Raw genomic sequence first — 26,218 nt, forward strand, 5'->3', positions numbered from 1 at the left:
TCGCTGTCGGTATTCAACCCCAAAGCAATCGACCTTTTCTTTTTTATTGGATCAAAGTTACTGTCTGAATTACTTAGGAATATTTGCCACGTCTACTTCAGCTTCGTTGTCAGCGTGTCTCTTTTTTGGATGTTTTTTTACAAAATTCCGAAATCGCGGCCGCAGTGGCGAATTTGGCTTTCGGGAGCGGCGGTTGCGAGATTGAAGGTTTCAACAGAAAGATATACAAAGTGTTGAGCTGCAGGTGGGAGAAACTGTGATCTTCTTTTTAACTTTTGGGCACCTAAGTAGTTTTGGAAAGAGGTTGTTATATTACGATCCAAGCAAGCCACAGATATCAACGATTTAAAGTTTGAGAATAGGTTGAGGTCGAAGAAGTGATTCTAAACGTCAAAATGAGACGAAAATCTGCTTCACCATCGCCTGACTTCTTCCGCGTGCAACGGTGCTAGACGGTTTGCCGGGTTTCAGGCGGATTTCTAGCAAATCTTCAAACGCTCCTAATTAAAAAAAAAAAAGCGTCAACCGCGATTTCGTTATTCTTAATTTTCGTCTCATTTCGACATACAGAATCACCTCTTAAATTTTCTCCCACCTGTAACCCTGTATTTTCTGACCGCGTGTAGAAAGTATCGCGTAAATGAAGGGGTTATTTATTTACCGCGTATAAAAATTACCACGTCGATCGAAAAATGAGTGTATACGTACGCTGATCAATTGTTTGGAGGGCGAGAGCCGACGGTTTATGCGTCAGGGTTTTTCGTGATCCTTACGTAATGGATAAGTCGTAGCAGAGCCTCGATTATGTAAACTCGATCGAATCGTCTGGTTGGAACATGTTTCTTTTTGGAATAAGCGGGGTGATAGTGTATGTTTGAGTGGTGGGGAAGCATGATTTGCGGAAGGTTGGTGAAGAAGAGTGGGAATAAAGAGAATGGTGACGATTATGGTTTTAGCATATTCAGTAAGGGAGTTGATTTTAATAGTTTGCAGTGGGTGCGATTCGGGACTCCTATGCTCGAGGTGATTTTTTTAAATATTGGAAAATCTGCATCGTAGCTGTTGTAACTGTATAAGTATCGTTGGTAATGATTCAGGGAAGTAGAAGTTATTATTTACAGCAAGTATTACGGTTTCGTTGCTATATCACGAAATCTGATGAGGAGTGAGTTCTATACAGCAATGTTTATAAGTTTATATTGAATTTTAGATGTTGGGATTAGCTCCGTTTAGACTCCTTTGTGTACGCGTGTCTGTGTTGATATCTGCTTGGAGGAATGTGGATTTTGGGGCAGTTAGTTGTAGGAAGATTTAGGGAGAATCGTGGGAAGGAAGTTTAACTTGCAAGCTGGGGTCATGAGAAGTGTTGGAGGATTTTGAGAGAATTTGAGAGAGAGAGTACTGTTACTACTTCATTATGTGGTATAGTATTTTATGTTAAGACTACCTTGTTCTTTTACTTTCTACGCTAATTAAAGGCCATTGAAAATAATTTTTAAAGGAAGTAACAAAGTTTCTAGCCACATTAATAATGTAAGTAATAAAACGATGGAATATGTGTTTCTTTGAATATCTGGAGATTTTAACATAAGGGTTAACTTTGATCTGTTTGTTGAATTGCCATCTTGTTAAAACACTCAATAAAGCAACTGTTTATTTCATGCATCGTCATTTGGAATATTTACATATGATTCTGCTATATTTTAATCTCATATTATTTAAAGCTCTTTTTGGGGTTTCCTCCTCAAAGTAGAGTAGAAGCTACATTCGCATAGAAACAAGTACAAACTGTAGTACAGTGAAAACTGCACGGAATTTTCCAATTTTCTAATTGAAATACACCGAAAGGGTTGCTAAGATCGTTATAGATATGGTAGCGTGGGAAGCCAATGGAGCGTACACGCTGATCCTAAGCAAGAATTCCACTTTCTACTTCTCTCTCAATTACATCAATCGCTGCATTGATATAGTTTCTAACTCCTCTAATTGCTACACTTCGTTACGAAAACGAACGTAAGTTCTAAGAAAACTTTGCCAACACATCCTCGAAGTAACAGAAATAATATAAGGTATCGCTTAAAAATTTAAACCACTCAATAGTATTAACACAAAACGACGCCCTTGCGAAATCAGATGATTTAAATACACTTCTAATTGTAAATGCAGGAGAAGTAATACAGTTAATATTAATAAGCATCTGTGTCTAATCGAATAACTATATTTCTCAAAGTGGGTATCTTCTTTTCTTTCCAATCTTCCAAAGGTAACCAGACCTTATTGGATACCTGAAACCTTCAACAAACTTCTTTCTTAGCAGCTTTCGTTGAAGGAAAACTAAACTGTGGAAGATATCTTGCTGTACTTCAGAAAATTGTTTCACCTACTCGCATAAGTAACAATAATTTTCATTTTAATCAACACCACGTCGTTAGCAACTGATCAACTTCTAAATTTCTAACACGAATACATGCTCCACAATATGTAACAAATAACGTAAATTCCAAACTTTCCAATAACAATCTAACTAGCAAAAAGTGCAGAGCATAGCACGAAAACATGTAAATGCATTTAATTAAATCGAAACATTATTTCCCACTCCTACGAGGTAGAGAATCGGATCTTACAGTAGGTAAAGGCAGTCTTTCGCCAATAACGACGATATCACTGTTGAATATTATTCACGAATGGTATCCTACGAAAATTGGCACCAGCCGCTATAACTTTAATCTCAGTCGTCAACTACAAAAGGACCATTTCTTCTTCGCGATCTTTGGTCCGCGTGTAATGCAACCAGCGCAGCGGTGGTTTCGAACGTTCCCAAATGATTCTCGTTGTTACTCAGCAATCGTTCACGTTTTCTATGTCCACGCAACTATCGGATAATTTCACGAGGCAGTACAGTAAATCCTTGTTACGAGCCCGTTTCTACCACGCGTTAAAAGCCCGGCGGCTATCCCCACCATTTCTTGGAATCCTTTGGACGAGAGTGGGGGAACCCGGGAACGAGCGAGAGGCTCTTTCGTTTCCTCTCGCTCGCTCTTGTTTTCTCACTCGCGCCATTGGCCGCGCGGAATAGTGTCCACAACGCGCTACGAGCTCGCTGCCAGCCCCGTTCGTCGGGCTTATAACGAGGATTTGCTGTATTCGCGAACGAATCCTGTTCCACGACAAAAAGCATGGAGGCATTGGAAACTATCACAGAATGAAGTCGATACACAGGAAACATGCAAAATGCTTCTTCTAAGTAAACAGCTAGCCACGATTGCATACGCAGAGCGAAGCAGCCTAACGAAGGGACGTCCAATGGAAACGTGGAGCATCAAGAATCGCTGCGATTAATGAGGTCACGTGCCGATTCAAGGCTAGCCAATACCACTGGTAATCGTCTTAAATCGTGTTTGGTGATACGTCTAGTTACGTCATAATCCTAAAATCGATCACCAAACGTTTCTTTCCTTACCCTTAACTGATCACATCCGACGGTCGAAAGATTCGACGCGCCAACTTCGTCAAAATTATAACCAACGTCCAACATCAACCAGAGAAATAAAGGAACCTTAACTGACTAGGAACCTTTAAACACTTTTTTAATCAAAACAAAAGGATACACAGCGCTGATGACAAGTCAAAAGGAAGATTGAAAGCTGAAACTTAATACCAGACTTTACGTATCGCGCTGGTGTCAGTCTATCCTGGATAACTTCCCGATCTACGGGATATAAATATCAAGACACAATTCTTTCTACCGGAGCTATCTCCTTCCCATCACCATTCACTGTTCGAACTTCCCTTTGACCGCCACTGCAGCGTACTACATAACTTGAAAACTTAAGAACAATCAAACACCGAATGATAATATGCATCGCAAGGAGGGTTGGAGCAAAGGTGGCGGGTAAAAACTAATACACTCATATCATTGCTTCACGACCGACTCGAACATCGAACACAGCGGGGTCGAAGTGGCAACGGACGGCATATCGTTAAACATGACAACAACGCATGGTGTGTGTGTTTTTTTTTTTCACTTACTCTTGGACAGCCGAGAGATTATAGTAACTCCGTGGTTGCTGCTGCTGTTGCTGATGGTGGTGATGATGATGGTGGTGGTGGTGGTGGTGCTGGTAGAGCTGAGCGCTGGTCGACGTCATCGTTGAGATCACCTGGCCGCGGCTGTCGTGGGCATGATGGTCCTGGTGTATGTGCGGCTGTAGTCCCTCCAAGGATATGAATTCCTGCGGCTCCTGACCGGGATGGAGGAGCTGCGTGTACGTCTGTGCCATTTCTTGGGCCACCATCTCCTGCTCCGGTGGTCCACGAAAGCACAGCAGGTCTTCCAGCTCCTCCTCCTGGCGCTGCTGGTATTGCTGCTGGAGCTGAGGCTGCTCCTGGCGGAAACGATGACGCTGGCTGTGCGACCGCTGATGCTGATGGCGGTCGCTGGTGTTCACGCAGGTGCCATCGCCGACCGCAGCCTCATTCTCCACGACACCACCGCTATCTGGCAGTAATCCACCCTCGTCTGTGGATGCAGGCAAGCGACGCTCTTTTACACATTCGGTCGCGACACCGGAACGGCTGCAACGTGCGAACGGCCAAGGGAACGCGTTCGAGCGGTCGTGTGGAACATGACGGAAGCGTCTGGGTGTCTTTGGTCGTGCCTCGAGAACGTCCATCCCCGATAGGAAGGGTCCCGTGGCAGCGATCACTTTTCAATCTCAATGCCGAGCGCCGAGCGCGTAACGCCCTCGGTAGCTAGGCTTTTCGTCTCTCCTAGATTCTTCTTTCGCGATGGAGCCACACCATCGGACCGCGTGGAATTCGTGGACTGCGATAGTTCGAGACCGTTGCGCAACGTTGGGAAGCAAGAGAATACGTCGCAACTATGGCGTATGCACAATAAAGAACGACGTGTTGTTTTTAATACGTGGCATAATATGTATCGAGCTTTTTCGTGGGATCCGAGCGCGGCTAATGGCGCACGATGATTTTACGTTATTACGAAACTTGATAAGATTCTAGCGGCGCAATTATATAAGGCGGCGTGTAATTATTCATTGCAGCTTGTGCCGATGTAAAACACGACTTTCTAAATCGCCGACCTCGTATTTAAGTGACCCGATGGTTTTCATCGAATCCTGAGAAATGGTTCTTGCGCCCGTACCACTCGTCTGTTGTCGCGCGCGACCTGCCGAATTATCTTGCGATACGCGTGGATAGCGAATTACCCATCGCGCCGCTACTGCACTGCGCGTGATTGTTGGCGTACATATCCAGTGCGATTATTTTGCCGAGTGATTATTGCAAGTATGCGTAAAATGGCCAGCCTCGTCGATAAAACGTGCGATAATAGGATCAGCTGGCTACGGTGAACTACGCTACGAAGGAAGCGAGTGACTTTAGCTACGCGGATCGTGTCGACTGTGTGTATGAAACCTGATTTAGATCGATAAATCAAAGCACTTTATGTACGTGTGCGATTGATTCTCATCTGAAGGTGTCTGTGGATAATACAGGGTGTGTTCTAACACGTGGGACTCACTTTAGTGCTAAAAGCCGGACACAGAGGCGATGAAAGAGGTTCACATAGACATGTGTCCTATTTCATTTTGCTCCTAAGTTATAAATTCATTTTTATATTTCAGTGATGCTTAATGATAAACCGAAGAAAGTGTAACTGACTCTACTAAACTGTTTCTATTGAACCTATTCTTCTCGCCTGGCGGATACAGGTGGGTCCAGTTTGACCCACCTTACATTTCAAATTATTCATGTATACCTGTTGGACACGCTTCTTTAAGAAATAGAGATTTTATGACATAGCCAGATCAGGATTAATTATAAACCCTTAACCTTTGCATGTTACGGGTCAGAATGGACCCCGTGTCCGCCGCGCAGTCGACTGGCATCCGTCGTCTAAGGTCGATGCGAGATTGACAGGTCAATTTTACGAAAAATTTCTTAAGTAATTAATTCAGTGAACTATGAGGAGAAGTCTCACTTGATGTACGTCGCATGTGGTTTATGCATAACGGTGTATCGCCACAATCTTTATATTTTTTCTGAGAAATTCTACGATCAGACGATCGCAGGCTTGCTTTCACACATCGAGCATTTCTTATAAAGGTACATTGGTGATTAGAAGAAAGTATCAAACTCATAGTTGTAGTTAAACTTAACCCTAGGCTTGAAATATTAAGTTGCTACCAATAGTCTATTCTGGCAATCCCCCAATCTATGGAGTACAAAAGGATATAATTCTCAAAATCTTACTTTGTAATAGCTCACAGTTCAAACTTTCTTTTATTATTATTCTAAGCAGCTCTGTTACTGGAGTATAAAAATGGCTACAATTTAGGATCAACTTCAAACAGGACAGACGTTTACATGAACTTTTTTCATTGATTTTGTGTCCTCCGTCCACTACTGCAATGACACGCTAATTGAAGTTAAGGTCTACCTGTTTAGAGTGAGAAGATGCGTAAATCAAGGCACCTCGAGTGAAAGTGATCGAGGAAACGCGCCCGTGGCAGCGTGTTATTCGAGATTCACTAAAAAACCATATGGGATCGGGTCACGTCGTTCCCCATTTCACATCGATATCCTACTTACACATTACGCAAAAGCAATTACAAGAAAGAACGGAAATATCGCCCAGCCTGAACCTGAACAGCTGCGTGCAATTCTTTTCTCCCATTCGAACGTGCGAACAGAGGAATATCGAACGTCGATAAGATTGTCCCTCGAAAGCTGAGCTTCAATCCTCCAATCCTTCAGTCCCTTAAGGCAAATAATTAGCCTAGCCTCCAATGCGGCAAACAACGTCAGTCGCTTTTAACAGACAGTGGAGATATCAGGTCAGACCCACGGCACCCAGGCCGCAACGCGAATGAATAGTAAGAATGAATACGTCAAGTTACCATTCTAATAACTGTAATCATTTCTGACAGGGAACAGTTCAAACGTCGCGCAGGAGTCACGTGCGTGGTTGCGCGCGCTTGTTGGCCATTGTGAATGTGGAATGTAAATACCCTCGACTTTTCAATTCTCAATGACGGCGTTGATAAAAATGTCTATTGTCGCGTGGTATCAGATAATCGCGAAGGAGATCAAGAATCCCTTCTCGCTTGAATTTTCAACCTGTCCAACCCGCACTCCACAGCCGCGACAGGATGGCATCCGGATGACCATTTGCAGGATAGTGAGCATCATAGCGATCGAGTATATGTTTAGGAGAGCTCGGGACTTCAGAAACAATTAATCCTCCTCGACAGTCTACTATCGCGGAGCGAAGGCTTCGATGATTACCGTGTCGGTAGCCAAGCAAGAAATTGATGGTTCAAAGGTTCCTAGACACGGTCCACGGCGAACTGTATGGCCTGAGACGCGCATTGATTGCATTCGTACGACTGGCTCACAGACAATTTAGTATTTTTGTGACATTTTATCCATGCACGTGCCAGGTGTGAGCGACCGGCTGTTGCGAGAGCGAGCTGACTGTAGACGGAAGAGAACGTGTCCGCAAAACGATTCGACGCTGCTGGTCAACGATGTGTCTTGAACGGATGGCGTTTGATGTTCTTCTGTGACGTTTCGTCATAGTGAGCGTGGAATTTAATGCGAGAAAATGTTCAGGGTAAGTTTTCGAAATATGTATAGGGTGATTGTTAGGGGTGTTTAGTAGTTTGGGGGGGTCTAAGAAGAGTGTAAGACAAGTAGGAATGTTATGTGAATATACAGTACGTTATAGTACTGTATAATGTTATGCAATATGTATATAATATTATTGTTTAAGCTTTATTTTGTTATACAGTTGTAAGTAGTAATATTATACCAGCTGCTTCTGAAAACTTAATTCCTGCAATGGAAAGCGAATTCGAGAAGGTCTTGAAGCTGTTAGAAGTTTAGCTAACTATTAATTGTGAAAAACAATTTGGATATATTTAAAGGGTCATTCCGATTAAACGGGTTGAAAAAATCGATTTTTTCGAACATTTTTCGAAAGTACATATCCTCCAGAATGTACTGTTAAATTTTAATGGATAAAATCCGATTAGGGGGCGCAGAGGCTCGGTCTCTATAGATGAAAACTTTGAACGCGTTTTTCTCGAAACGTCATTTGTCCACATCGTGAAGATAAAATCTGAAAATCTATCGAACCGATAGCTTTTTAAATTTTACTGCTTATTCCGCACACCTGTGACTCTCGCAGGGAATACAACCATGTATTTTCATTGAGTCTAACCTACTTTTAAAATCGAAAATTCAAAAGAAAGAAGCCGAAAAAACATTTTTCTTGCATATTTGTTCCTCATTTTGCTAATTTTGAAGATAAATCACTAATTATAGTCCGAGCGATAGCGGCAGACATACTGATCAAGAATCTGTTTGGACTTTTTGGATCAGATAAGTCTAACAACTGAAATCGCCTGCACGAGCGAGGTATGAATTTTTAAATACGTCATCAAAAGACCACTTTCAGAAGCATTTGGAAAGCAATAATTTTATTACTTTTATATTTTTTATTTACGGTAGAAATGTAGTTTAATAAATAGAAAAAAATTTGATTCCATTACTATAATTATTTTCGTTGCAATAAATTCCTGAAAGTCGCTGAATTTTTCGGCGGGCTAACCGGAATCACCCCTTAATTTTTATTTACGCGGAAACTTTTAAACTGATGTTTGTTATGCTATTCTATACACTACATTATTCATTTAAATCTGGCCTAATAATAAAGTGATTTATGAAACGCCCATGCATCTACCTACATTTAATCATACAGGAGTGAAGATTTCCTAATTCGCTACACAATCGTACATTTTCTTCTTACTTTCTGCTCTAGATTTACTTCTGAAAGTACTAACGCTCGAAACACTTTTGTGCAGTAAGGGCGTGTAACTGAATTCACTTAGGAGAATCTAGAACGTACGTACAAAAACCTTAGTTGTTTCCGGCATGAAGCAGAAGTTTTATGAAATTGAAAAAGAATCGCTATTAGCATAGAACTTCAATAAATAAGTTGCACCTATGTTCATTCCTGTCAGGCTTATTCAACAGCGACGAACATGTAGCTTGCTAATAACCGATCGAGAGATCTAATCGAGAATCGTAAACAGACATTTTAAACTCACGAAGTTAAATATCGTTACGTAAGTGAAAATACGCTACGAACTCGTGAAATTTTCCACCCAAGGAAAGCAGCCTTTTAATTGCGTAAGAAAAAATAATGCAGCATCAGCGTCATCGGTGAGCCAATAAAACCGATTACGAAAGTTGATCGCGTAAAAAAATCAAGGCGCCTAAGACGCTACTTTCAGCAAATGTCAGTGAAGCGGCTGCATTCACTGGGAAACATTTTTAAATCTACGCTGGGAGTAATCAAGTATTAATGTCTCAGTGGCGGATTTGACAGGCGACCGATGAACTGTTGCCTGGGCCCCTGCACAAAAAGGCCCCCCAGGCCGCGGGGCTCATGGTAGGGTTGCCAACTTTTTTTCGAGAAAATATAGTATTTTACGTCCAAAAGTGATAAAAAATATAGTACATCGTGAAAAATATAATACTTTATATTATAAATATAAGAAATATATAATACTTGAGGAAAGTGGTACAAAATGTAATAATTTTTGTGCATTTTGCATTATTAATTAATTGATTCTCTTTAACAAATATGTTAAACGTTTGATTGCACCGATCGTCCAAATTAGCATTTTTTTATGAGAGACAGACTGGCTCTGTTTCTCTCTTCCCGCCACGACATATTCATTACAGAGTACATCCTCTCTGTTAAAGTTTAATTTCGCAAATTAAAGGTTTGATGTCGCCATAAAATAAAGAAATAAGTAAAAATAGTGGAATTTTATCGATGTATCGGAAATATAGTATTTTTGCGTATTATATATTTTTCCAACAGTATATATTACACTAGACAAAAATATAGTACAATACTATATATTATAGTACGGTTGGCAACCCTACCCACGGTCTCATTTTCCAAAAAATTACGTTTTACGATTTTATCCAAACAATATGTTTTTTCTGTACTACTAAATTTAGCCCCTTTTTAGTAAACTACCTCCTGATTTTTCCGGAAAAATGGACCCCTCGGAACGTTTGCCACCTGGCGTTTTTTTCTTAAATCCGCCACTGTCTCAGTGACATTCCTGTGGTCCGAGTGTACAAATTTTCTATTACAGGAATGACGATTCAAAAGTGTAACCTTCCACGATGCCAAAGTAACAGAAACGAAGCCTTTCCTTCCCGGAGAATAACCAATAATCAATTCTTCCAAACCTTCTTCTAATATATCAATTCTGTACGTAATCCTATTATAAACGAAATTTTCTGCAGCAAGAAACCCTTTCTATAATCGGAAATCAGTTCACCACCATTCCTGAGCAGTGCTAAAACAGCAGACCGATTCTAACGTGAAATGAAATTCGAATGAACCGCCTTTACAGGCCATGTGCGGTATAATAAGCCCGCGGTGTGGGGTATTTAGTTATTCAACGATCTTGGAAAGTAGAAACGCGAGCTAATGACTGCTACCTTCGCAACGATGGCGCAACGTTATCGGCTGTACTTCTGTAATAACGATTTTTGTTGTTTGGAAAACATTTCGCTGACTTTTCCGTTGCGCAAAGGACATTAGGGACCGGCCACCCGTCCATCCTCTTGCGCGCCTCGATACGCGTAATTACGAATGGAGCCGCGAATTAGCGGCATGATGGATCTGCGCGCGAAAGAACGACAGGAGTTTATTTACCGTAATTTATAATCTCGCGTTCAATAACGCGCATAATAAGTGCCACCGGCTTCGACTAGCCGCTAATAAAGCCGCGAACGTTTAGTAACCGAAGGCTAGCGTGTTGCAAGTTCAAAAGATGTAATTGCACGCGGGACACGTGTATTATTTGCGATACTCCTTTTATGAAGCTGGCAATTATGTGGTTGTTGAACGCCTCGCGCGTGACATTGTACCATGAGGCGAAAGCTGCCGTGAAATTCTAGAAACCGATCGTCGCAGGTAAACGCGATCAACGTTGGGTAATAGCTAATAGCACGTCGCGGGTCTCTTGCAACAATTTCGCGCGATAAATAACAGAACGCGATAATGCTCTCTTGCCCACTAAACATTTTGAATATCTGCGTGCACGTGCCGCCAAGGTAACGTGAGAAATAATGGCGCGGAAGTAACTAATTAAGTATTTAAACAATATTAACCCACTATCGACAATAGCGCACTATTTGGTAAACTTGTAAGGGATAAGGCGTTCCTTTCTGTAATCGAATTTACGCGCCGTTCAAGTTCGTGTCTTCCTTTTATCTATATTCCTCCTATCTGCACACGATTATGTTATCAAACGTACAACAACGAAAAGAAATTGAATTATCGTTGCGTGCATTATCACCGCGGCTGCGTGCTCTTGCTCGGACGCGCTCCTTGCACGTTTCTTTCTAATTAGAAGAGAGTTCGCCGGTTGATAAACCTGCGTCGGCCGTCGTCTATCAAAGTCCTGAACGTCCCCACTCGTAATCGCGCGGGAAGATTTTTCTGGTCGACTGTAAGCGTGTGACAAGCGTGCAAGCGTGATTCCACTCGATTCACCTTGGCTGCTTAAGAAAAACCGGCGCTGCTCGATAGACGGAGTGTAATAGCCCGATAAGAAGATAAACGTCACTGCGTGCATCGAGCCACGAGGGAGCAATCGAAGACTGTTATTGTGACTGTATTGAATTGTCGAGCTCGAATTTTCAGAAAGAAGCAGACGAGCTCCTTCGAAGGGAGAAGCATTTGCGATAGAACAGAGGCGGAGAATGGTCCGCCAGCGATCGGCGAGCGAAGACTGGAAGTAGACGCCGAGGAGCTGCGTGTTGCGTCGGTTAGGAAGCGGTTAGCCTGCCATTTTTCCCTGGTTTCGAGGGAGCAAGCTTCTTATCCGCAGACTCCGGGATCGTCCGATTACGCTGCAGCCAATGGAAGCCACGGGCCGTACGCGTTAGATCGCCGCGACGGGCGATCGTGGGTGATGTTAATGAAGAAAGTAGGGAGATACCTTGGATGCTCGACGAAGGGTTCCAAAGCCACGCAGTACGTCGACGCGCGTTAATTCTACGCAGAGATCGGAGCATCCTAGAGGAGCGGCGCACATTTTCATCGACACATGTCTTCCATCAACGTTCACTGAGCCGCGCGACTCGGAGACCACTGCATTATTTCTTTCACTTAATTACAAAGTAAATCCCATCCGTTCGAGGGAACGGCCCAGGTGCTCTCGTTCGTGGAACGAGCAGCGAAAGGACGGTTTCAATTATCATTAACAACAAACTCCAAGCCACGGTCCAAATGGGGGTGGAGCTGGATGGTTACACACTTGTTCGCACGTTGCAGGCCACTTACGTAGAACGAGGAGGTGTTTCACAGTGCGAGCCGGCTTACCGAGAAGCGCGTACATCCACGTCGTCGCCGACGACGAGGAAGCGGCGGCATCCTCGAGGAGCGCAGAAGGCCTTTCGCCTTCCCTCCTCTCGGCCGATGCCCTCGTGCTTCGAGGGTGCCTCTTCGACGACGACGAGGTCGTGCCGCTCGCGGTGGACCGTGCCGAGTATCGCGGTGCCCGTCGGTGCTACCACGTGCTACCGAAAGAAGAGGCTGCCACTCGGAGAAGCGGACGTTGCACGAGGAGGACGTCGCACGGCGTCCGGCAACCTTCGCGATCGTTTACCGTTCCGCTACTGTGTTCCTCGTACCGGTGTCGTTGTGGTGGTGGAGGCGACGGTGGTGGCGGTGTGGTGGTGGTTGTAGGGCAGTGGTAGTGGTGGTAGGAAGCCACTTTACGAAACTCCCGCGCACACTTCGTACGAACGGCCAACGAACACTGAGCGCGGGTGGTGGTGGTGGCGGATCAGCCGGAGGTGGAAGTGGAAGAACACCGATGGAGGATCCTGCGGCGGTGCGGATTACCACTGCCGGACCACGTGCTTCTAACCCACCAGGCGCAGGTGGGAGTGACTAAAATCGTTCCTTGGCTGTTGCGCCCACGCTGACTTCCGTGTCGCGTGTTCTTGATAACCGCTAGATTCGACTGGCGAATTAATTGTACGCTCTCGCCGTAACTCTTATCCAGATTTAAGGGGTTACATCCGCCTAGAGGTGCGGAAGAAGTATACAAGTTCAGGAATTTTTTTTGGGAAAAGTATAAGTGAAAATCATACGCAATGTTTTTCTATTAAAAGATACATCTTCTAATTATATTATTCTAAATTTTCGTGATATATCGTTATTAACTGAAGGAGATATCGGCTTGGATGTGAGTCGTGTTTTTTTTTTTAAGCGTTAGCTGGTGGACATTCCCTAGGACAAACGATGCTTCTGAAAGCAAAAATTCAAATAGACTTTAAAAATAAATAATTTTCAGAAGCATTTTTAATTTTTGCTTTCAGTTTTACATTGAGGGGTTAGCTACCGTCAGGAGGTAGAAAAAGAATCGATTTTTTGGGAATTTATTTCAGAAAGTACATGCATATATTTGTGAAATACATTCATACATGCATACATTCTGAAATAAATTGTCAAAGAATTGATTCTTTTTCTACCTCCTGAAGGTAGCCAACCCCTTAATGGAAATACTTGCAAAGCCTTCTTGAAGAAAGAAAAAAAATTTCCACCGAAATTCGATATTTCAACTTCAAACGGTCGCTATTTTTTTATCTAAATACAATATTAAAATTCGAAGATCGTCAGGTACTTCTGAAAGTTATTTAATTTTTCAAATCCCGGTTGAGTTTTTGCTTTCAGATGCACCGTTTGGCCTAGGGAATGTCCATCAGCTAATGCTTTAAAAATACACGACTCACATCCAAGTCGATATCTCTAACTCATGAAAATTTAAAATAATATAGTTAAAAGGTGTATCTTTTAGTAGAAAAACATTGTGTATGATTTTCACTTGCACTTTTCCCCCCAAAAAATCCTGAACTTGTATCCTTTTCCGGACCTTTAGGTGGATGTAACCCCTTGATGGTACCTGGAGGACAGCGTGTGGCCAGCTTGGCTGGCTTTCGTTGCGACTGCAGGTGTGCAAACGACGGGGATGGACTTTAACCGATACGCTTGAATTATCAATTTTCTATCACATCCAGGAGCTCTCCCGGATTATTTGTATAATTTTCTTGGAGTTGAGAGAGTCGTTCTTGTAAATGGTAATCGTGCTTTCTGAATGCTTTTTACGATTCATTGTCGCTTAAGAATGATTAATTGAATAATAAATAATGAATAAAGAATGAATAATGGGAATTGATGTGCTAGTTCTATGCTTCTATCCGCGTTGCCTCAAGTTTCTATACTCAACTGTCGCATAGTTTCTCCAATTCCAACAGGAATGAAAGTACTGACATAATATCTGGATGTGAATGTAATAGTACTTGTTGAAAATTGTTTTGTTCCCAAAATGTTTTATCGAACCTTAAGCGATGCACCAAGAGATCCTTAATCAGGAGGTTCTTAAGCTAAAGCCCCCAACCTAAAACATAGTGCTACATTTTATGCTTTCATTTATATTTTTATTACTGTATTAGGTTGCAATTTTCGTTCACCAGTGATGGAATTTTGATGTCTTACCATTTTCACTTTCGCCTTGAATTATTCTAAATACAGATCGAAGGGGGATCATTCTTTTTGTGTAAATTCGCGGCAGTCCAGCCACGAGGACGCAGACCACGCGATATTGTGCCAACGGCGTGAGTGGGAGTGACTAAAACCGCCCCACACCCCTGCGCTTACACGACATCGATGGTACCAGGACCATCATACGCAAGTCTAACCCCTTGGGAAGGCTGAAGAGGAGACCAATGAGGTTCGCGCGGATCATCTTCGTTACAAACTACTCAAAATTGGCTTTAGACACGCCTGTCCACTTTGATTGTTCAGAGCGTGCTGAACAGAACACTCGAACACTTTCTGCTTTATATATTAAGATTAAATTATACATTATAAATCACGATAATCGTTTGCATCCTGGTACCTGTTTCGTCGTCCGCCGAAACTGAGAACTACGTACCTACATATTATCCGGTAAGAAGTGACATCGATATCTTATAATTTCACGTCTTATCTCTGCTACGACGCTAATTAAATTGGACGAGGGATTAGCAAAAAAGGCTTGCTCTTATTTCGTTTAGATGTACACAGACTTCGCAAGGACGTGGGGGTGATCTCCAAGTCAACAGTGGAGAACACTTTTATCCTTCGTTCTTGTGTTTGTGCTCTCGTAATGCCTTCTTACAGATTCTGATTTGATGTAAATTAATCGTGACGTCGTTAGGTAAACATTATAGGCCGTTTCTTTGGCGTGATACCTGTCGTTGAAAAAAAACGATATAGGTATTCGCGACTCTACCACCTCGAATTTGGAAGATACTGTGGACGGGAACAATGAAGGCCTCATCCCCAGTTCCTTCCCCTTGAAAGTATAAGGGGTCATTGGAAAACAGCCAATAAGGTAACGCGAGGGTTATTCCCTTTCGGGATACAATACTAGCTATGTCAATCAATGAAGCAGGGTTGAGTAACAGCTATAGAAACCAAGCGAGTGTGACGATGACATTATTAATTTGTGAAGTTTCCAGTAAATTATAGTTAGTATTGTTTGTTTAATAAAATGACGTACGGATTCGTTTAAAACCGCAATCTTGTAATTTTATTCTCTGTATTTGAGTCAGAAAAATTTAACATTTTCATGCTAGTAGAAACTGTTAACTTCAAGGTAACAGATATAAGTTTATTGTAAATGTTAAGATTAAAAACATAAACACCCTTTTTTGTATTTATTCGTGTTGTGTACAGAAGTTTAGTAATTATACACGGAATTTGAACAATTTTGTGAACCATTAAATTGCTATAACTTTATAACAGTGCGAGATAGAACAAAAGTTTAAATATAAGAATGGCCCAGATTTTGATGCTACACCACACTGCAAGAACACAAATTAAATTATAGTAAGAACGCGAAGAAAGACGCGAATAATTTGAGGGCTGATTCCTCCTCTTCGGAGTGAATTTCCGCAGAAAAAAATTGCTACACGAAGTTACATTAGAATCGGAATTTTCGGGTGGGAACGTTACTTTATTATAGAATCTACATCGTTTAGAGGCAACCTTCAGACACGCTGTTGGAGTTAGCGTTATCACCTTTAAAGTGTGCATTTTAAGGTATTTCTCCGCGATATCTACCACCGGAAGCCAGCAAACTGTGAATTGTTCGAAATATGCCAGGGGTTAATACGAGCGCACCGCATACGTCGCGTGTGTACAAGATTCAATAAGAAAAGTAAAAAATGAAAGAAACGAACCTGTTATTCATCGAGCATATCAATTGAGTCTATAAAGTACACGGAAGTTTCTCTAAAAAGCAACCAAACGGAGAAATAAATACAGTGACACGACCCCAAATATTTGTGGTTGTAAAGCAAAATGACATAGTGTACAAATTTTTAGAAAATAGTTTACTTGAGTCTGCGTTACTCGAGGTCTACGAAATAAAATATATATTTTTAGAAGAAAGGGGGCATATAAATGAATTTTTTTCACGCGTTGTAATTTTTTTTCATGTAGATCCATTATTTTCTTCCATTATTTTCTCATTCCAATTTTGAGCTGTCTACTGGGCTTGCCTGAAGCACAATCAAATGAAAAATGAGCTTATATGTTGTTTCGACTGTTAAATTTAAAATATTTAAAAAAAAATTACAACAAGTGACATGTTGTGATATTTTTCCATCGCACGCCACTTTTTGCACTGTTCGCGTACCATATAAGCTGCCCCTTTGGATGTAAATACACTCGCTCTTCCTTTTTCATTTAAATATGCGTGCGCATAGAATTCACGGTATTGTTCCCAATACAATGTAGAAAACACTGAATGAGGTTTGCGGACATCTTGTACAGGCTCCTCGTAAACATAAGGAGTTCGATGGGAAATGCGTGAGGGAGCGTGGATGTTTTATGAAAAAAGTTTCTCCTGTTATTTTGCAGGCACCTCGATATCGTCGATTCCGAACAGGGGATACGGTAAATATTCAGGCGATCGTAGAACATCGTTGCACAAACAATTTTCAAATAGCCACGGTTGAATTCGGTCGATTAGCAATTTTCGAAAAGGAAATGATTAGAATTTAGGAAATGGTTATGTAATTTTACCTACAGGGAGTCTTAAATATTTTATTTCATTTCTAGTACCTACTGTAGACTACTAGGGGAAAGTGGGGCAAAATCGGGTACGCGGGTCAGACCGGCTATCACTGTTTTTCTAAGACAAGAGAACAGCGGTATGAGATCAATCGCAGCGCAAAGACCGTCGTAGTTTTTCATCCAGAGAAGTTTAAAAATTTCGAGTTGAAAAGTTCCAGTGTTGCGTTGTCTGCCATGTGAGTCTACCATAAAGATATGGACCTGTTACAGTAAGAGTCATATAGTAAAGTTAGAAATCTGATTGTGAGTTAAATATGCAGCGTGCAAATAAATAATTCCAGCACAATAAAATAATAATAATAATAAAGCCGGGAACCCACCGGAAAGCTAAGCTATGCTATGCAATGCTATGCTATGCTATGCTATGCTATACCATGCTACGTTTTAAAAAAATTAGCTTCAATACATTCTTATGGAACCGTTTCCACCAAAAGCTACGTTAAAACATAGGATCGGATAGCGTAGCTTAGCTTAGCTTAGCTTCCCGGTGGATTCCCGGCTTAAGTCTTTATTACATTCCCATCTGCATACAATTAACAGAAAATACGAACCGTGCTGGAGTAATTTGAGCATAATCGTACACCGACGTGTAACAGGGGAGATTCAGCGAATTTGCTGTTATTAAATCCAGCACAATCGTTTGTATCTCAAAAGGTGGAAGACTACAGCTGTCAATAATAATCGAATTGCCACTCTTAAGCTTACAAAATAGCATGGAACGATTATTATAAGCGAAGAAATATCTACGCTGGACTATAAACATGTGGAAGAAGTAATAATCGAATAATAATCGAATTGCCACTCTTAAGCTTACAAAATAGCATGAAACGATTATTATAAGCAAAGAAATATCTACGCTGGACTATAAACATGTGGAAGAAGTAATAATCGAATAATAATCGAATTGCCATTCTTAAGCTTACAAAATAGCATGGAACGATTATTATAAGCGAAGAAATATCTACGCTGGACTATAAACATTTTCTCTTTCATCGAACGTACCCGTAACAAATGACCAAATACTTTTGAATGATAGTGTATATACCACCATTTACTAGATCTGTCCTTGTATCGACAAAAATCAGTTGATCCTCGAACAGGATCGCCTGAGATTCCCTGACAGTCGACTACGCTGTATTAATTAGCGCTAATTACGCGAATTAAGCCAGCGCGCGTGTATCGCCGATTCGGCGATCTCCGTTTGTAACGCAGCAGTAATTGTCGTCATCAATACGGCCGTGCCAGCCCCACCCCCGCCCCGATTTATGATCGACATCGAGCGTTTGAAGTGACCACAGGGGGGCCTTCGTCGATCCGCCCTCTAAATCGTCCCTGGATACTCATTAGCGTGATTTTTCAGTAACCAGAGATCAGCCTGCGTCGATTAATTTACTGTGATTTCGCACGCTGCCCTCTCTGTACGCTTATCCAATTATATTCGAGAAACGGGCGCGTTTCAAACAGCGATGCCTCACCTTTGTTAGCGGGGCCCATCGGCTTATAGCGGGGCGTAAACTTTTCGAATGGAACGCTTCGCCCGTTCACATAATCCTGAAATGTGACAAACGCGGATCGCTCCACGTTCACGGGATAAAAAAAATGCGTCGATAATCGCTGTAATTTCCCCCTCGGTGAATTTACCCCGTCTTCTCTTTTTTCCTGCTCTTTTTTATTCGCCCCTTTTTCGTTATATCGAAGCGCCACTTTGGGTAATAACAATCCACGAAGTTTACTCTACGAAATATGTGATATCGCGGAAGAATTTTATTAATTAATCTACTGGTCTGGATGATTAGTAGAAATTTTAAGATCCAGGTTATAAGGTCGTATCTGGAGCTTCTGAAGTTAGTTTCAGGCGGGGTGTTTATTCTGCAGGAAGTTATGGAATTGGCGGTACAATACGAGGAGGGTGATTCTGCATGAAGAAATACGTAGAAAATGTAGAATAACATTTTTCCTTAATGCACTGCGTTGTCGAGATAATCGATTCTGAAAATATAATGTAGTGCAAATGCAACTAAAGTAAATCCTTGTGGAAAAATAAGTCCAAATTTACGATCACTTTTATTTGAACAAGATTTTGTTTTCCAGGAAACAATTCTACAATTTCGAATAATTTTTTAGGAATGATTCATTGTAATCGCAGTTGTACTATATTTATTATTACATTCTGCGAATTCTTACTTAGGTGTCTGAATACTTGTGAAAAATTCAAAATCATTCTTCTTGAAAACTGAACTGTAAATTAAAAATATTTTCCCATATTTTCGACTTATATTCTCGTATAGTTGACAGACTGTGTAAATTCTGATGATAGCCAATTTGACACAATCAGGTAGGTGGGGAATGTAGTGGATTATTTTTTGGATTGCTATATTTTAGCAAATTAAATGTGTAAGACTAGTGTTAGGTATAAGATTCTTTTGCTATTTGATGAGAATAATTTGCTGTTTATATTCAACTAGATAGTTCTTAGCTGGCGATATCAACATGTTTCAATTACCAGTAAGGTATCAGGGTGTGAATTATTTTCTCAGGTTCTAGACTGACCAGACGTTCCCGAATTCTGTTCTCCCCTGTTGATTGGTAAGATAACACTGGTCAACCTTCCGTAACACAATACCACCCCGGAAAAAAGCTGTCCATATTCTTTTGTTCCATAATTATACTCGTGTAACGAGTAAGTGTCAAACACTGAGTAGTATTTGGTTTCTGTTACTTTAATTCAAACACCTTGTCCTCTGTTGGCTTTCAATTTAATCGGTTCTTTTAAGTGCTTCATTTCTGACAGCGTATATTTAAATAATTACGCAGGTGATAATACGTTAAAATATAAGAATCCAAAATGATATTTATTCCTTGGATAATAACAAAAGAAAAAACAAATCAAGTATTGTGGGTGGTAAATCTAAATCTCAGAAAATTGTTATTAAGCTGTAATTAATCTTTCATCATAAAATAATTTTGAAAACTTATGGCACATAATGAATTTCAAAAACGATATTTTGTAACTTATATCCAGAGGAGAGCAACTTGTGTAGGTATCTAATAAGAAGTAGAATTTAATATTATATACTGTTTTAATCAATTGTTCGTAGCTATAGCAAATTATTGATAGCAATGATAAAAATAAGTATCATGACAGATACAATAAAATTAGAAAGTAATGAAGGTGTCTACTTTGTTCCCCTTTAACATTCATTACTCTTATTTCTGACAAAAGCACACAATAAATTTGCAGCACAGCAGGTGCTTAGGCAATACAATCTAACATTAACTTAATATAACAGTGATAAAAAAAGAGATAAGTAATCATACCCGCGAAGCTACTTCGAGTACTTCCACTTGTCCCCTCATTTGGTTGCATGGTCCAGATATCTACAAACGAAAATTTGGATTATACCACAAATAGTTTATCGCATAATTATGAAATTATACCTTATAGGCATGCAAAGATGTATTACACATTCTCAAAAAAATTTCACATTACTATTCTTCGACAGAAATTTTGCATTGGGGCGCACAAAGTGGTTTACGCGTGGACATCGACGTGTAAAAATATTGTATCGAAGTTTTCGTAAAATTTGTCGACCCACACTGAATTCGAGACACGTCCCAGAAGCTACACGAACGTTAAACAAATTTCGCAGAGGAAGCTCGATATTATATTCAATTTAACCGTGGCGACATTGAAATACGAAGTATATGTGTTAGGCAGCGGATAAAATTGCAACGGAGGATATACAGTTCCACGAGAATGTCTCGACTTTCGCGTGTGCGTTATACGCTTCCGTTTATAAATAATTCAACCCTTTTTGTGACCTCCATACGAACGCCGGGTCTTTTTCACCCAATCGCGTTCTCAATTCTGCAATTGCACTACGGCCACCGGGTCTTTCTTGACCCACCCGAAATTTCGTTGCTTTGGAAAACTTTAAAAACTCCAATTCTGAGGAAAAAATGATGCAGCTGTTGGTCACCCGTGTGCTCCTTCTTGCTTCACATTATGTTAATAATAATTAAATATATGGTTGAAGTGAAGCAGGGTTCGTGTTGAGAAAGCTGCGTTGATGAATAGAAAAACGGGACGTCGTGGAACTATAAAGAGTTATTTATCAGAAGCGTCGGTATTTGTATCGTTCATCGAAAGATCGCGAGGCAAATTAGCGGATCTCCTCCCTTCAGGCCATTGTACATTTTTATAATTGGCTCCGATAACTTGTTAATTAAACGCTGAACTGCTCACTCAGGCGTAAAAGAAACGTGACGAATTGCTTCTCGCACTGAAACGAGCAGGACGTTAAATTAAGGAGCGCGCACGTATTAATAAATCAATAAGAATTGAAAAAATAACTGTTAAATTTCATAACGATGACTTGGACGTAACACACTATTGGATACAATTGTTTGTGATGCATTATAATTGTTATCGAATACCTAAGCAACGAGCATTAATTTAAAAATTTGTCAATTTGTCAGCTGAACCTAATTTAGTAATCTAATATTATTGAAGATAAAAAATATAATACCCGAAGAAGGTATTGTAAAGCCAGATTAGTTTAAAAAAATGGATGAACAAGTGTTTTATATATTAATTGATGAAATTACTGAATATATTAATTTTTAAAATTCAAGTGTTTTTTAGAAATCCTTACATTAAACTGAACATTCTGAAATAACATTACAAAATAACTAAGAAATTTTTAGCAAAAACCTTAATAATATAATATTATAGTGTAACTACTAGGTATTATTCATTAAAGTAAAAACAAATTATCTTTATTTTCCCAATTTTTTAATCCAATCCCACAGTGAAATCGAATAAATCGAAATCTGCCTTCATAATAGCTCCTCGTAACGAATCTTCAAGAAGGTCTCGTTCGAAAATTTTTTTAAACCTTGAGACAAAGGAAAATTCAAAATGTATAGATAGTTAGAGGCAACGAGACGATACTGCGTGGTGGCAGCACACATTTTCGTGCTTCTCGCGAGAATGCTGCTGAATTCCAGTTACATAAGCGTACTGACAACAGTACAACAATTTAACCACGTGATTATATAAACGTCATCAAGCCTGCGCCTGACAGATTATGTCTTGTCGACGACATCCCCTATCGTCGCATCGGCGGATCATAAAAGCGGCCCTTACGTTCACTAAACAAAAGCGATATAGAATATGGGAGTCGGACAGGAGCACAGGAGGACAATGCCTGCGGTACCAGAAATATTTAAACAAGTTATTTTTCGCGCGTGCCATTTTCTGCACGTGAACGGGAATTTTAAGCGCAAAAGAAACACACGCGACACGTTCAACGAGCCAACCATAACACGAACAAAGAAATTGTACGTTTGCCTACGTTGCAACTGTCGGCGGATATATTTAGTTGGGAAAGAATTTGTTGACTGCGGCTTGAAAAATGAGTAAGGCGAAAAAACATTCGTCGTTCTTCTCCAGGCGGCTTTAACGCGAGAGCTACGAAAGCAGTTAGAATGTCTGCTGTAATTTCTTTGAAAAAATTACTCAAATTTGCAACGGTGCATTTTCTTTATCTTCTATGATTTTTTTATTGTAATATGCGAATCACACTTTGTTTCTCAAGTCACGTATATTTTTAAAAATAGTTATCTTGATGACAGTTCTAAATGGAAAAATGGAAACTCTTAATCGTTAGTAGCTCAACTGTTAAGTGATTTGTAAATTATATTAATAATGAAAAAGAAGACGAGCATTTGAGCGCCTCATTTTTTAGTGTAAACGTTAAAAAGGTGAATTTCAACTAAATCTGGGGTATAGAATTTACTTTTAAAAGCACAAATTTAGACAACCCTCTCCGTAAAATGTTTCCTGAATACCTAGTCAAGGGTCTTCAAATTACACTGTTAATAAATGTGCTAAGTGTGTAGGTACAATAAAATTAACGGTACATTGCTATTACCATGATAATGCTATCGAATTGTAGGGACTGAAGTGGGCATAATCAATTTACTGTATTTACTTGGAATTATATTTGTACAGGCACACAAGGGTGTCAGGTGGCAATGAAGGGTCGTTAGAATCTTTTCACTTGATACACCGCCTCGCCCGTTTTGAACATCTGTATCCTCGAGTTTTCAAACCCATTATAGCATTCACAGGCCAATAGGGAACGCGTGAGAAGCTTTACATTGTTAATGTTCTGCCGGAAGGGTATTAGATATTAACGATATAGCTGTTACTCATAGTTCAAGGCAAAGCAAACCGTGCGCCAATAAAATTATTTCAAGAATCAGCTTATTAAATTAGCCGCTATTAAGCAGCGAGAAACTAGTCTCACAGTAATTAGCAGATCAATTTCTTCACCAATATATCACCGAAGCCATTCTCAGCATGTATACTTACTTAAATCTACAAGAGGAATTTTTTAAATTTTCATTACAGACTCAGATAAAAAAGTTGAAAAAACGACCTTAACTATTTTCTTCGCTTTCTGACCAATTGCATTTTTTTTTCAAAATGACGAAACCCGCCACCTAGTAAAGGAATCCTTCTAGCTTCTAAAAAAAAAACTCAAATCGTTTGGATCAATTTTAAAAAGTTATCCTATTTTCAAGGGTGTCCCAATACTTTTGTCCAGCACTGTAGTAGTAAATGATTCTGTAGCCCTTTTAAACAAACTTCAATCCAGTCTGTATCTATGATATTAACCCTTGGATGGTGTATAGCTTGATAGTCAATATCACGTGCAGAGTCCATTTCGACTCAATAAGATTTGAAATTCTAATTTTCCTAAACAAGCGATGCTGAGAAAATAATAGGTAGTCGATTCAGTCGATTTAGTTGCGACCTACAGCAGGGGGGAAATGGACCCCGCATCCGTCAGCCGAAAGTTAAGAAAGAGAAAAATGCCCGAATTCGCTTATACTTATTTTCGCCCCCCTGTAGGGTAGGTCTAATTTTAAAACACCCGCGCGTGGACGCAATGCGGCGAAGGAGCGTTCACGAAATTCTCAATGAAAGAAAGAATTCCTTCACGTAATACCTACGCAGAAGGGCGACAGAATCTTGCGTATACATAATATAATGTAACGTAATCAGCAGAGCTGGACGATTCGTTACGCGTGCGAGTCATACGTGTTTCTATGATATAATCCGTTCAGTCGCAAAGCGCTATTCGGCTATTATAAAATCGTCGTAACTTCTGTTATACATGCCCGGCGGCCACGCAAGCCTATGGTTCACGTTAACATGGTTACATAATAAATTCTCAGATGAACTTCGGTGTGATGCAGTCTCCGGCGGTTCTTCCGGGTTCTCGAGCCTCGGCATCCTCTCGATCCCTCGTACGGTGATCTCGGGACAGTGCGCGCGGCTAGGGTCACTGATTGCACTCTTTTGCGCACTATTAACTGCATACTAAACGTATAGTATGCGAAACTTATAGGGAGTACTACTCAAAACTTCGCGAGAAAATCGAGCTTATAAGGTGAATGTCCCAATTTCTGCTCATTTAAGAGGTAACTCGTCGTAAAGAAGGTGTAAAAAAATTGTTTGTGATCAAAATTTGCAGAGTAATTGATTAATTCTTTAATAATAAATCAACCAATACAAAATCTGTTTAAGAAAGATATTTCAAGATGTTTAACTATTAGCAATTTGTAATTAAATATTTAATGCTCTAAATGTCCATATTTCTGCTCATGAAAAATAGCGATGTATGTATTGCCCCAAGCTCGTGCAACACTCGCGTAAACGTTTAAATAATTTAGAATTATTTTCTTGCAACTGTAGCACAAACGTAACGCATATAATAATAAGAAAAATACGAAATCAGCAGAAATGGGGACGAACAGAAATTGGGACATTCAACTTACTTCCCCTTTTCCGAAGTACTTATGGAAACACTCATATGTATGTAAGTACCTACGTAACAACGAATCAAATAGTAGTTCAGTTGAAGTGGCAGCAAATTTAAATTAGCTGGTAGTGAATTGTTTGCTCTAGTCGTGCAAATGTGCTGTTTCTATGATTAATTACTTCAATTTGTCCCGTCCTTACGTGTAGATTACTGTAGATCCACGTGTAGGGTATGGAATAGTGAAAACTTTCAATTCGTTTCTCTCACAATTTTGTTTCCTCACTTTCAAGAATTAGAGTCTATGAGTTCGACACATTATTACACACGGTGTGTATTAGCTACACGCAAAATTTCAGCCGAATCGGTGACCAAAATTTGTTTCCGCGTTAGACACTTATCTTCGCATTGCCTTATCGCGAAATAGTTTCATTTCGATTAATCATTATAATGTGGCTTTCGCGCAGGTATTGCGTAAGACGCGCATTTCGATTAAAACTGTGCCTGGCGTCAGCGTGTTTTCACACAGAGGGATTCGCATCCTGTGCACGGTTTCGGCGTGCTTTCACGCAGGATTTATGCAACAACCGACTTTAAAAAAAAAAAAACGGTTTTCGAATTCTACTATTCCCCAGAAAACGGGCTAGGTCGGTTTTCAAATTTAAAAAGAAAATAATAATTAAAATAGTAGGTACAGAAATAGTTATACCTACTTATTTTACAATTTTCCAGTTTTTTTAAAAAATATTTATGGAATTACAAAAATATAACAAAATAAAAAATATATATATATTTATGTAATTTCGACCTTGCGGTCCAGAAATTTGATTTGGTTTACATCGTCCTCTTAGCCCTTAACAAAATAAAATATACTCTCTCTACACAAAACCAAATAAATAAATAAAAAATTAAAATAACTAAAATTCGTACAAAATATAAGTTATATTTCTTTATTTCATTTAGTATCTTTCTTCAGGAAGTATAAACTCCTGAAGATTAGTTTTACAGTAAACTGAGTAAACTGTTATTACAATACGCTTGTGACCGAGGCGATTTCTAGTAAAAATGTGAACATTTTTAATTAAATACTCAATCATTACATATTAACTCTAGTATCTAAAACCGGGGTTTCTAAATA

At 40.1% G+C, this 26,218-nt stretch overlaps 1 protein-coding gene across 8 annotated transcripts in view; it reads right to left on the minus strand.

Annotated features, from left to right (window-relative positions):
* Positions 1–26,218, minus strand: part of Cyc (basic helix-loop-helix ARNT-like protein cyc) — a 71,985-nt gene that overhangs the window by 32,202 nt on the left and 13,565 nt on the right. For 3 of the 8 annotated variants that reach the window (XM_076813847.1, XM_076813839.1, XM_076813856.1), the window contains exons 1-2: positions 12,440–12,574; positions 4,030–4,519 (exon numbers count right to left, since the gene is read on the minus strand). The exons of 1 other annotated variant lie outside the window; for it this stretch is intronic. In XM_076813847.1, the coding sequence (XP_076669962.1) occupies positions 4,030–4,519; positions 12,440–12,455 (506 nt within the window). In that variant the 5' untranslated portion in view covers positions 12,456–12,574. Of the gene's footprint in view, positions 1–4,029; positions 4,520–12,056; positions 12,200–12,439; positions 12,576–20,566; positions 20,627–26,218 lie in introns of those variants that run through there. 4 more of the 8 variants (XM_076813865.1, XM_076813874.1, XM_076813892.1 and 1 more) reach the window with 3 other exon arrangements.

This window comes from Andrena cerasifolii, chromosome 1 (assembly GCF_050908995.1).
Source record: "Andrena cerasifolii isolate SP2316 chromosome 1, iyAndCera1_principal, whole genome shotgun sequence".
Classification (NCBI taxonomy): domain Eukaryota; kingdom Metazoa; phylum Arthropoda; class Insecta; order Hymenoptera; family Andrenidae; genus Andrena; species Andrena cerasifolii.